The sequence below is a fragment of the Dipteris shenzhenensis genome, chromosome 11, assembly GCF_047967505.1.
Source record: "Dipteris shenzhenensis isolate YYH24624 ecotype China chromosome 11, Dip_SZ_1.0, whole genome shotgun sequence".
NCBI lineage: Eukaryota > Viridiplantae > Streptophyta > Polypodiopsida > Gleicheniales > Dipteridaceae > Dipteris > Dipteris shenzhenensis.
The window spans coordinates 52,676,696-52,690,223 of record NC_141606.1 but is presented as its reverse complement, the minus strand read 5'-3'; the positions used below and the strand labels follow the sequence as shown (position 1 = coordinate 52,690,223).

General features: G+C 48.5%; 1 protein-coding gene across 2 annotated transcripts in view; it reads left to right on the top strand.

Moving 5' to 3' along the window:
* The window catches only part of LOC147897163 (uncharacterized), a 53,853-nt gene that overhangs the window by 19,810 nt on the left and 20,515 nt on the right, over positions 1-13,528 (top strand). For both annotated transcript variants that reach the window (XM_087381478.1, XM_087381477.1), the window contains one exon: positions 370-438. In XM_087381478.1, the coding sequence (XP_087237604.1) occupies positions 370-438 (69 nt within the window). The remainder of the gene's footprint in view (positions 1-369; positions 439-13,528) is intronic.

The following is a 13,528-nucleotide window of genomic DNA, read 5'->3' as shown; positions in this document are numbered from 1 at the left end:
GTGTACTCCAGATACTTGTGTGCACACATGTGAATTGAGTATCGTGGCAAGCAAGCTTCAACATGAGATGACTTGCGTTCCTAGTTGGTGATTGATGCAAGGTTATTGTTTAATCTAACATGTTGTCTGAACTATAGACACGTGCTTAGATTTGTCTTCCCAACAGGGCTCTGTATTCAAACTGGACAGAGGGATGTTACTACAAAATACACTCTTTTTACGTGCAATTGTGAGCTTAAGTATTTTGCTCGAATCTGCTCAAACTTTTGACCTATGCATGTTTAGAATTTCGATGAGCGTGATATTGGGATGCTCAACATGTTAGACAAGCTTTCCTAAGTTTGTGGTGCTGTTGTTGTTTGTACGCAGGGTCGGTCTTGTATATGCGAGTTGTGAATGCACACCGTGATATGACTCCTGAGCTTTCATGTGTTGATGGTATGGGAATGTCTTTAAACTTCCATTTTCAAGTTTTTAGTGAAGTTGGATGTTTGTTCTTGCAAGTTATACAATGTTTTTACACGTTGCATGTTAAATTTGCTTGGTTTTTTCAGTTGTCATAATATCCCGTTGTATATATCGGGTTTAATTCTCGTGCATATGTGTTAGGTTACTAAGACTGATCAACCTCAGGAGCCTCCCGTCTCTTAGATGCACCCCTTGCCAGCCCTACGCCTAATGGTCACATGCAATTTTTGGGTGTTAGTCCACTTAGGACTTTATCACCACTTAGGACCTAGGACTAACACTAATTGTTCTAGTTGTCCTAACCAAGTACCGACCGATCTTTAGGCCACTTAGGCCTACCATTAGGCCACTAATGCCTAATGACTAATGACCAGTGTCTTACTCCTACCTTGTTAGACAACAAAGGTGGATGCTGCTTGCTGCATGTAGCGGAAGATAAACAAAGAGGTAGCACAGGAATCATACATGGCTAAATTCAAATCTAACTCTCTTTCCTTAGCGTGTACTAGTGTAGAGAGAGAGAGAGAGAGAGAGAGAGAGAGAGAGAGAGAGAGGTGCGGACAGTAAATGAACTGTGCTCAAGAGAGAGAGTAGAAACAGTAATATGTATTGTCCCAAGGATGGACTAAAACCATATACAAAATATGCTCAAGAGAAAGAAAGAAATTTTATTAGAGTCTTCGGAAGACCGATGGGTCTATGAGACTGAAAGAAAACCTGATACAAATCACAGTAAGGGTGGAGCTACTGAAATGAGCATCATCACCCATGCTGAATCCTAAGTCTGATCATACATAATCAAATACATCTGGATGTAACAATGAAAAGAAAAGGACTGGAGCGGAGCGGAATCCTCCGTATGTCATGTCGCCTTGGCTGGTGCATAGCCGGTGATGGGACGCTGGCGCCCGTCAAGGGGTGCCATGCATCTCGGTCTCCTGGACGAGGCTCGACGCAAGACCAGAGCCACCGTGACTCCAGTGGGACGTATCTTGGGTCTAAACAATGACGGGAGGTCCCCCAGAGTGATCTGTGTGTCCCCTCGATGTCTCGTGTGTCGTGCTGCGGCCGTCAGGTCGGGGTCTCTGTCACGTCTGCGGCTAGAGACTGGACGATCAATGTCACTCGATGGAAAGAACTCTGTGATCTTGCTCTGAGAGGTGTCTGATGATGTGGCCAAGCCTCGTCGCCTGAGTAAGAACTCTCTGTGTCGGACCCCCTCGTGAATGAAGGCCGCGAGGCATCTTTGATCTAGGTAGGCGAGGAATCTAGAAAGGAGCCCGGAGTTGTCTCTGAAGAGGCAGTGGTAGCGATCTCGGATCTCGTAGTACACTGGGCACCTGAAAATAAAATGCTCCTCCGACTACACCTCCTGATAGTCGCACAATATGCATAAGCGATGCTCCCTAGGAATCCCCTCTGCTCTGCCGCTTTCTATGTGGAGGCGGTGTGATGATACCCGAAACTGTCCGATGGAGATCCGTAGTGAGTGAGGCATATGAAGCTCAGTGTACCCCAATGGTGTGATGAATCCCTCCTCCGAAATACGAAGACAGTATCTTTGTAGAAACTCAGCTTCACTGGAAGCTCCCTCGGCTCCAACCAGGTCCTAAAGGTGTGTAGCTGCAGGAGATCCTCTCGAATGACCTGGTTGGTGTGTGGCCCGATCGGGATGGTGGGTGGGAGTATCGGAGGGGCATCTAAACTATATTGAAAAGGAGGTATTCTATTGATGTGGAGCCCTAGTCTCACAAACCATCTGTGAGTCTGTGCATACCAGCGTCGCTCGTCTCCCTCTGCTGCCAACCTCATGGAGGAATTGAGAGCCAACCATGGCAACCTCTGTCTCCCTGATGTGCAGTCACCAAACTCGGCTTGAATGATGTGATGTGGTACAGACGGTTTCCCCCGGATCATCCGTGAGAGCATGAGGATTTGCAGGCGCTCCACCCGTGTCCACTCTCTCTCTGACATGTCAGGCCCCCAACAAGGGCTGCCATACATACGGGCTGGTTGGACCAAGGAGTCGAAGAGAAGAGCCTTGGTCCGAGGGTCCTGGAAGTGGGAGTGGAAGCATTGTCTCTCTAGCCGAGCCAGTGAGGCGTATCCCCTGCTCAGTCTGGCCTGCATCGCTGGTCTCATCGTGAAGATCAGGCCGGAGAAGATGACCCCCATGTAAGTGTATGAGGATACAATCTCAACTGGTGACCCACCGAAAGTAAAAGTAAACTGCTTCCGTTGCATGTTTGCTCGAGAGGTGTTAAAGATCATGACCTTGGTCTTGCCAAGGTTGACCTCCAAATCATGGGATAAACAAAAAGCCTGTAGTGCATCCAGGTGTCGCTAGAGCCCCTCGGGTGTGGACAACAAGAGTGCCACGTCATCTGCATAAAGAAGAATCCTGATGATGATCCTGGCAAGTAAGCAACCGGTCCCTCCGAACGTCCCCATGAAAGTCTCAAGCTCATCGATGTAGAGGCTAAACAGGGTCGGTGATAAGGGACAACCTTGTTTGATCCCTATGGTACTCAAGATCTCATCTGTCCAACCTGTGCCTGTTTGAACTCGGCCTGAGACTCTCTCATACAGTGCCATGGCTGCCCAGATGATCTCTTGATCAAATCCCAGTGTCTGTAGGTGTGTGATGAGACGAGCTCGAGATATGTGTCAAAGGCTTTGCAGAAATCCACAAAGCAGTAATAGACCCTCTCCTTCCGTGATCTGGCCTCCTCAATGACACTCTTGAGTGTGAGTATGTGATCCATAGCTCTATGGTCTCGCCTGAAACCGGCCTGACCCTCTGCTCTGAGCCCTCTCATCTCTGCGAACAGGCTGACCGACGCATCCAATACAACTGCATAGATCTTGGACATCACATGTCCAATCATGATAGTCCGGTAGTTACTTGGGTCCATGGGATCCCCTGCCTTGTGGATGGGGGTGATGGTGTTGAGTGTCCAAGTGCGGGGGAAGCCAAGGCAAACAGCGTCATTGAATAGCTTTGCTAGGATCGGGGCTAACGTGTCGATCCCATATGTGATAAACTCAGTGCATAGCCCCTCATGATCCTTAGCTCGGCCATTGTGCAGTTTCAATGTCGCGTCCTTGACTCCCCCTCTGGTGAACAACGTGCAAGTGGTGGGGCGAGGTGTGTGTATGAGATATGGAGTGGGCTGGTGTGGGACATCATAAAGATGGTGTGCATACGTGTGCCAGACTCTCGTGTCGGTGAGGGGTGATGGAGACCTACGCTCAAGGAATCTCCGCCAAAAATCCTTAAGAGTTGTTGCTGTACAAGATGTGCAGCAGCAGCTCCTCATTTCGACGAAGAAATGCTTGCTTCTTCCGACGTACGAGACGTTGGTACTTGCGTACCGTGTTTGGTGTGTTCAGGAGGTGACATTTGGTTTCAAGTCGGAGCTGTCGGCGATAAGCCTTGCACTCCGCATCGTACCAATTGTTGCAGGGTACAGAACCAAGAGGTGGTGGTCTAGTGGACCGTGTGGTGTGGGGAAATATTTGGAGGACAGTCTCGTGGAGTGTGCGACTAATCAGGGCAGCACGGTCCTCTATGAGTTGTATATGATCGATGTAGGTTAGGAGTCTGTTTAGGCATCCAGAGTAGGCCGGTGAGAGGCTGTGATCAAAGTGTATGTTGTGTGGCTAAGCGTGGGGTGGTGATAGTGAAGAATAGGTATGTGTGATCAGCTCCTGGAGGGAGTGGTGCTACGGTGAAGTCGGTGATACATGAAGTGAAGGTAGGGGATCCCATGATGTAATCTACTACACTAGTGCCTCCCCCGGTGTGGGAAGCAAGTAAAACCACCTGAGGAGGGCCATAGGTCAAGCCCGTTGTAGATGATGAGATCATGCATCCTGCCCAGATCAAGGAGTGCGTGTCCATATGGTGTAACAGGCTTGTGTTGGTCCGATGAGGTCCTGGTCATACCTGCTCCGTCTAGGTCCATGTCTGGTAGCATGATAGATTCGTCTCAGAAGTCCAGGAGTGGTGCCTGGCGCGTGCTTGTCCTGGCGTTGAAGTCCCCAACAAGTAGAACTTCCCCGCAGGCTGAAAGGTTTGGGATATCTTGATGTAAGGGTGCATATGGTGATGTCTCACCCTCCTCTCGTGCCACTCTGGCGAAGTGGGATGTGTCTGGTGGGAAGTAGCATATTGCTATGAAAAGGTCACGGGTGTCTGTGGGTCGGATCCGGATCCACATGAATCGGGAGTGTGCGTCCTTCCTCTCAATGGAGATGGCTCCAACGAGGGAAGACCTGTACAATACTGCGACCCCGCCTGATCCTCGGACTCCTCCTGTATCCCTCGTCTCATCCCTGAAGGCTGACTCCCATGTGTAGCCACTGACTATCGGTAGTGGACACTCTGGGCTCTGGTGTGTTTCCGTGTAAAAGACTATGCCTCGTCCTGTATAAGACTCCGAGAAGTTCCCTGGGTCTGACCATAAGGTACCATTACAATTCCAAATGGTGCAGTCTAGGGTCTCGAAATCTGAGCCTCATAGGCCCCGTCCCCCTAGGGGGTACGGGTGGGAGCCCGACGGGTGCCGGTCAACAACCTACCATCTTGGACCACGGCCCATTTCCCCTCCTTGTGGGCAACATCCCGCTGCTGTAGAAGAACTCGTCGCTCCTCAATTTGTAGTGGTGTCAAATCCTCGTCCATGGACAGGGTGGGATGCTCTCGTAGAGCGGCTCGGCGTTGGAATCTCGCTAGTCGAGCATGTGAATCTCTGAAGCGAATGACTAGGGGCTGCTCTCGGTTGGGATCTCTCCCAACACGCCATGCTCTCTCTATGCCATGGTCGGGGATCCCCATGGTGGTGGTCACAAAGGTGATCGCCTCCTCCATGGGCATCGTAGTGGTGTTGGTGCTGTCTTGCGTGATCCCTCGTATCCGGATGTTGAGGGCCTTCGAAGCCCTCTGCTGCTACTCTTGTATGGCGGCTGAAACGGTTGCCTTTGCGGGCTCCCGTTTCGCCACGTCCAGCCATCTAGTCGTCTCTGCTATAGCCGACTGTATCGTGGCTATCTGTGCCTCCATCTCTGTGACTGGGGTCCCTCCAGGCGCTGCTTTGAGGGTCCCGAGCTCCTCTCGAAGCTGTGTGATGTCGTGCCTGAGTCCTTGGATAAGGGTGCCCTGCTCGTGTATACTGCTGGCCTGCTCCTGGGTGTAATGTGTCAGCTCTGCTTGACGGGCCCGTATGCTGTGTATCTCAGCCAATAGGGAGTCCCAAGTATGTGGTGGGGGCCTAAGATGTCCTGGTCCAGGTGGGGACTGGATCTTGAGAGGGGTTGGAATGAAGGTGGGCTGCTGAGGTTGTACTGAGGGTGGGGACAGCATGATTTGGGTGGGGGAGTGGTATGTAGGAGTAGCGAGGCCGGATGAGGTGATGAAGGGTTGTTGACTGAGAGGTAAAGGTGATACGAGGGGAAAGTACTGTGGAGCCGTGGCCGGTGGGGCCAGTGGTGAGGCTATTGGAGAGGAGACCTGTGATGATGATGCAGGAGAGGGGGAGGAGAGAGGTGGCATAGATGATGAGGTGGATGATGGTGGTGAAATAGTGGTGGTAACCATAGAGGTCGAGGATGTGGTGAGCGGCATGGGCTTTGGGTGGGCCCCTTTCTTCTGGGCCACGGTGCTGTCCACTGTCAAACCGCTCCGGTTGCTGCATTTGTTGAAGTCCTCCAGATTGAGTTGCTTTTGTGTTTTCGCCTTGTCACCATTCCCCTTCCCCATCTCCACACGTATGCAAATTTGGACCGAAGGGTCTCCCACCTAGTCTCCTGTGCTCAAGAGAGAGTAGAAATAGTAATATGAACTGTGCTCAAGAGAGAGAGTAGAAACAGTAATATGTATTGTCCCAAGGATGGACCAAAACCATATACAAAATGGGTATGCAGTGTGCGACTATCTAGCAGCAGAGTGCTGCCTAGATATGGACCTCTGTGACTTCCAAAACCGTTCTCCTACGTCCTCGTGGTACCTGCCAGCCTGTGTGCTCTTCTAGAGCTGTAGTGGGATGTGTAGTGATGCCCTGCAAACACACCTTGCTGCTACTCTGATGGACAGCCAATCGTAAGACTGTGTTTGCTGCTTGATCCTTGACCACGTTGCTGTTTCCGTCTGCAGCCAATGGTAAGGCACAAGTCGCCCGCAATTCTGTCCTTCTTGCTGCTGTGTAGGCAGCCTTGTATGAGGACCTACTGCTCGTGCTCTAGACCTCCCTGCTGCTGTGTTGGCAGCCCAATGTGAGGCACCAAAGACCCTGCAATGTGGAATGCCCCCCCTGAGGCCCTTTATACAGGTTTGGCAAACCAAGCGACTAGTCTGCGCATTGACCCGACTTTCTGCTGCAGACGCAAACTGTAAGAAATCCTAGATTTACTATATTCAGAAATGTGCTAAGGAACAGAAAAGGAGACTGAAATAGCAGAGAACAAGGAATATTTGTATTGCTTGAGTGTCTGTAGTGTATCATCCATACAGTTGGGCCGTTCTTATATAGAGAGTGAAGAGTCACACATGAAAAGGTGTGTACTCCAAAGTGTATGTGCATGAAGAGGTGTGTACCCCTTGGGTGTGACCCTTGATGAGAGGGTACATTACAATGGTAGTGTCCCTTCAATAGAATGTCTCTTGTGAAGGGTTGTGCCTCATAGGAGGTGTCCCGTTGAAAGGGCATACCCTTCCACAAGTGTCCATTCATCAAACCATCCATAAGTTTAAGGTATAGAGTAAGGAATACGTCACAGATCATGACATCCCCTCCCACTCAAAATAAGACCCTGGTGGAGATAATGAACTAATGTAGAGTTGTACCCAAAGATTCGAACAGTGAAATCCAAAAGTGACTAGTAAACTTAGGATCTCTGTTGGAGACGATATTCTTGGGCAATCCATGGTGTCGGAAGATGTGTTGTATGAAGAGTTTGGCGATGTCCGGAGCCTGGGCACCACAGTTACGTTGAAACGCGTTTCAGAGCCCAGCCAGGCCTGAAACGCCGTTTTAGAGAAGCCTTGTTTCCTGAAATGCGTTTCAGAGTCTAAAACGTTTCAGGACCCTGAAACGGCTGGCTGAAACGTTTCAGCCAGTCTGAAACGCGTTTCAGAGCCCTGAAACGGGCCATTTCAGACAACACAGGCTGCTAGGTCTCCAAAATGACGCGAAATCCGCCGCCAGCCCCGTTTTTGGTCTTTTTGCTTTCGGTTTTGGCCTCCTTCCACTCCTTCAGCCTCGTACTCTCTCCATCCTCAAGGCTTTCCAGCCGTCCTTGAGCCCCATTCACTCCTTTCCTCTCCTTTCTCTCCTGCAAGCTGCTTTAGCCCTCCATCATCATCTACTCCCCTCCAGCCCCCTCCTTCAGTCCCCTCTTTCAGCCCTCTCTTTCAGCCTTCTGTTCCCTCCTCTTTCAGGCCCCACTTTCAAGTTTCAGCCCTCTCTTTCAACCCTTGGCTCTCTTTCAAGCTGTAGGCTATAGCATTCTAAATGTGTGTGTTCTCATCTCAAAACCCCCTTTTCTAAAACCCCCTTGTTGACGTGGCGTTCCCCGTTTCAGCCCTCCCAGAAATCTCGAAATGTTTTTGTTTCCGTTTTCGTTTCCGTTTCCGTTTCCGTTCCCCGTCCCCCGTTTCTGTTTCCCCTAACTGTGCTGGGCACTTCTTTTACAAGCAACAAAGTGTGCCATTTTGGACAATCGATCAACAATTACCATAATCTGAGTGTTACCTGTGGAGGATCGTGGTAATGTTGTAATAAAATCCATGGAAATACTTTCCCACCTTTTTCAGTTGGAACCGGAAGAGGTTGAAGAAGTCCTGCTGGAAGTTGTCGGCTTGCTTTCATTTGTTGACAAGATAAGCAAGATGTAACCATTTTGATGACGTCGCTTTTCATCTGAGGCCAGTAGTATGTTGCATTGAGTAACCTGTAAGTCTTGTTGATGCCTGGATGGGCAGCATAAGGAACTACATGATGCTCTTTTAACAAAAGACGTCGAACATCCTTGTCATGTGGTACATAGACACGATCTTGATGATACAAAAGGTCGTCTGTATAAGAATAGGATGAGAAAATCTTTTGTTCGGAAGTCGAAGGTTGATCTTTCGAAAGAACTTGTACTGCTGTGCCGAAGTCTTTATCATTGAGATACTTCCCTTTGAATGAACTCCGTACATCGACAGATAATGTGGAGATTACCATAGTTGATGCTAGAGTGAACTTGCTGAGAGCATCTGCAACTACATTGCATAGTCTTGGAATGTACTCAATGGTCATGTGAAAGTTGGCCAGAAACTCAACCCAGCGTGCTTGTCGAGCGTTCATTACTGGCTGAGTAAAGATATACTTTAGAGAGTGATGGCTTGTCTTTACCACCGAGTCGGCTTCTATGAGATAATGTTTCCAAGAGCGATAAGCATGTACAATGGCAAGAAACTCATTATTATAAACCGGGTATCGGGTTTGGATATTGGAATGTTTATGGCTGTCAAAAGCAATAACTCTGCCTTCTTGCATCAAGACTACTCCTGTAGCGATGTCGGAAGCGTCGGTCATGACCTCAAACGGAAGGTTTGGGTCAGCAATAGCCATAACTGGTGTGGTAGTGAGTGCTTGCTTGAGTTGTTGGAAACTATACTTTGTTTTGGGAAGCCACTGAAAAACTGCCGTGCTTTTCAATAATTATGACATAGGAGCTGCAATCTCGGAAAACTGATAGACCTTTGTATGGTAGAAGTTTGCCAATCCGAGAAAAGAGGGGACATCATGAACATTCTTAGGAGTAGGCTAGTTTTGAATTACCTCGACCTTCTTGGGATCCACAGAGATGCCTTGAGCTGAAATAACATGTCCCAAATATTTGAGTTGGGTTTTTGAAGAACTCACTCTTCTCAACGTTGATGTAGAGAGAATTTGCGCAGAGAACTTCAAAAACTTGGTGAAGATGTTGTTTGTGCTCATGTAGGGATCTGCTGAAAATGAGGATGTCATCGAGATAAATGATGACGAACTTATCGAGGAAAGGCCTGAAGATGTCATTTATTAGTGTCATGAATGTGGCCGGGGCATTGTTTAACCCAAAAGGCATGACCAAACAAACATTCATAGTGTCCATACTTTGTTCAAAAAGCTGTCTTGTACTCATTGCCTTCTCGTATGTGAATTTGATGATAACCTGAACGAAGATCAATCTTTGAGAACTGTGTTGCGTGTAGAAGTTGATCGAAGAGGTCATCAATGCAAGGCAATGGATACTTGTTTTTGATAGTGAGCTTGTTGAGGGCTCGGTAGTCGATACAGAGGCGCATTGACTTATTCTTTTTTTCCACTAGTAGTATAGGAGATCCGAAAGGGCTGCAACTCGAATGTGACCTTTGTCGAGTAGTTCGGTCACCTATCTTTGGATTTCTTCATTTTGAGTGTAAGAAACCCGATAAGGAGGTTTTGACGGTGGATTACTACAGGGAATAAGTTCGATTGGGTGATCCACTGGTCGTCGAGGTGGTAATTGCTTTGGCAGTTCCTGTGGAAAAATATCCAGGTAAGGCTGAAAGAAAGGTTGGTTGAGGTACTCAAGAGGATCCTTTGTTGGTGTCTCCTCTACTGCCGTAACCAACAGAGGTGAAGTCTTTACTTGACATTTATGAACCCACTTCTTTACTTGTAGGGCAGAGGCAACTGGGGTTGAAGGAGAGTCCCTAGAACCAGTTAGCTCAATAAGTTTTCCCTGGTGGACAAACTGGATAGTATGGCTGCGAAAACTGATTGATGGATCATAGTCGTAGAGCCATTGTTGTCCGAGGATGACATCGTACTGAGAAAGAGGCATGATATCAAAGTTCAACTTGTCCGTATAATGTTGTATGTGAAAGGACAGGTTTTTGATCTTGGTGTTGCACAAGAATGTAGTTCCATTTGCAAGTTCAATCTGATAGTCCACGGGACTAGGATTGGTGGTCAACCGAAGTTTTTCGACCATAGAACTAGCTAGGAAGTTATGAGAGCAGCCACTGTTGATGAGGGTAATAACTGTTGTTCCTCAGACCGATCCTTGGACGCAAGTACTTGAGTGGCCAAGGAAGGTTCGGGGTTGCTGGCAAGGATCATGTGGATGGTATTTGCCATTCGAACAGCTTTGCCTTTCTTGTCTTGTGCTGGGGTAGCATCTTCTGTTTGGGAAGTGCTAGGTTCCATATTGGAATTTGCTTTGGTCGCTTTGGACAATCGAACCATCTATGGTCGCCCGTGCAGATGGTACAAAGTCCTTTTGTGCTGGAGTTGGTCTTCTTGTCAGTGGCCGCACCTTTATGTTGGTGATGACGGTCATGACTTTGTGAAGAGAAAGAGGCGCGATCCTTGGAGGAGTGCTTCTGTTGGGATCCAGCATATGATTTCTGAGACTTGTGGGGATCTTGAGACTGTCGCTGACCTTGATTACCCGACTTTTTTCTGAACTAGGGGTTATCTTGAGAGCGAGCGCCCTTGGCCATAGTAGAGTTCTGTGTTCTATTAGAACTCTGCTTCCTTGTGTTTTGGAAATCGGTAATGCGCTCTGCGTAAGCAATAGCGCTAGATGTGGTGGTGATGTTTGCTTTGAGGACATCAATGCATAACGAAGGATTTAGGCCTGAGATGAAAGCATGAAGGCAATCATCATCAGTTAAACCATCGATCTCCAGCACCAATGTGGTGAACTAAGAGATGTAGGAAGACAGGGAGCCCGTTTGCTCCAATTGTCGGAGTTTTGAACGTGCTTGGAAGTCAGCATTGGCAGGTATGAACTGCTTATGGAGCATGTGTTCAAAACGTTCCCAAGTCAACACACTTTTGCCGTCCTTTGAGCGTCGTTGCCACCATAGGAAAGCTGTATCCTTGACGAGGGAGGCTGCCAAGGCAATCTTTTTGCCTTCAGTGAGGTCAACAGTATCAAAGTACACGCGCAGTTTTGCGAGCCATTGGTCAACTGTTTGGCGATTTTGGAAGTTTAATGTCAAGTCTTTTAGTTTTGGAAGCTTGGAGTAAGCAGTAGAGGGCACGGAGTTCAATGTTTTCTACCTTTGGTGGAAACGAGTCCACATAGTCGTCTGGTGGCATCATGTCATCCTCTGTATGTGTGGTACTGTGAGAATCTTGGAGTCGTTGGACTTTCTGGACCAAGTCGGAGATGATGTCGTGAAGCTGAGAAATTTGAAGTTGAAGTAATGGGTCGTCTTGTATGTTGACTTTAGGGGTCTTTTTTGGACTTGAGTCGCTTATCTCCGGAGAGGCTGCACGTGAGCGTTGCGACATATGTGAGGTCCCTGTGAGAAGAGCACGAACCTGTGCTCTAGTTTGTACCATTCCTGGAAGAAGATCTGGGCTGCTCCTTGAGATTGCTCATGTTGGAGGGGGCAGGCTAGGCAGGATGGAACCACCCGTGGAAATTTGGAGGTCCTGTCTGAGGTAACACTGGTGATGCCGAAGTGGGTGTTACTGCTCGTGAGAGTACAGGGGCAGGTTGCAAAGTCCACGGATCTGAGAAGGGATAAGGAGATGCTGTCAGGAGCGGAGGATATCGAGAAGGAGTGCCTTCAGAGTGTAAATACTGTCTTGGGGAAGGTAAAACTTGTGCATGAGGATATCTGGGAGCTGAAGGAGGTGGAGAGTACCCTGGAGATGCTGAAGCTGAGGGGTAAAAGTCTCTCCAAAGATGGACAGCAAACTCGTGAGGAATATCGGGTTCTGGGTATCTACGTGTCTCGTGAAACACAACCTGGATTGTGCTGAGGAAGTAATGTAATTGAGGTGCCTCACATAGAAGATATAGGATGTGGTCCAAGTCACTGGAAGGGCACGTGACACAAAAGACCCACGATGCAAAAGCTCCGAAATGGGTTGGTTGTGCAATCTGAACACGATATTGTGTGATAGATGATGCCTGAGGTGTCCTTGAAGGGACTGAGGCATTACCAGGGGTTTCCATGCTTTAAGGAAGGGGCTTTCATTTGCTGTAATTTGATAATGAGCAGCAAATAACAATATGAAAGAGAATCCTTAGAAATAGAATGGAAAGAATCCACTTGGCATAGATTAGATCTGCCAATTAGTTGCGTAGAAAAGGCCTGCAGATCTCTGTCCGGAGGTCCATGTTGCTGTCTTTGCAAGTCCACGTGGATATGTGAACAAGAAACAGGTGCTTGGCGAGACTTGTGAGGCAGATATGGCGTTGGCAGAGGCGTTTTGCAGACTGTGTAGAATCTGGCGCACTTTTCCAGCGTTGAAGTCTGCGCTGTGTGCTGCGTACTGTCGGAGAGCAGGTCTGGCCTGTCTATGAGTGATTGGATAAGCAGCAACAGCGGCTGTTCATGGGCAGAGGTAGCGTGAGAAAACCAGCGAGAAGCCAGGCTGGTTTGGTCGTGGGAGATAAGCAGCAAAACGTTGCTGATTGCAGGCAGGTATGGCGGGATCAGCAGGAGAGAAAACTGACGCTGCAACTTCTCCAAAAGATACAGGCAACGTCCACGGCCTGAGTGCAGGAGGAAATGGCAAAATCCGTACGGCTGTTTTTGGAGTGGAGAAGGCTGACGTGAAATCGCGATTTGATTTCGCCCTTTTTTTCCTGGCTGGTTGGTGGTTGCCAAAAAACTAAAACGTGGGTTTAGAGAACCCTTGGGTAGTCTAGGGTTAGGCCTTGGGTGTAGGGCTGGTTTCCCTTTTTAAGCCCTCTAGGTACCCTTTTGTAGGTTGGTGCTTGGTGCCAAGGGGTGTGCCTATTCTAAGGGGTATGACCCTTGGAATAGGTGTACCTTTTCATGAAGGGGTGCAACCCTATTTTAAAGAGGGGTGTCCCCACACGAAAAGATGTGTCCTTTTTTCCACGATGGGGTGTGTCCCTTGGGCGAGGAGTCAAAAACTCTTCATCAAAAGGTGTGTCCGATGGTGAAAAAGGTGCGTCCCTTGGTTTTGGGACAGCCCAAGCACATCAAAAGACACGATTTTTGTCGTGTCCATTCACATCAACTTGTGATGTGAGGGAGATGGAGAGGCCACTGATGACT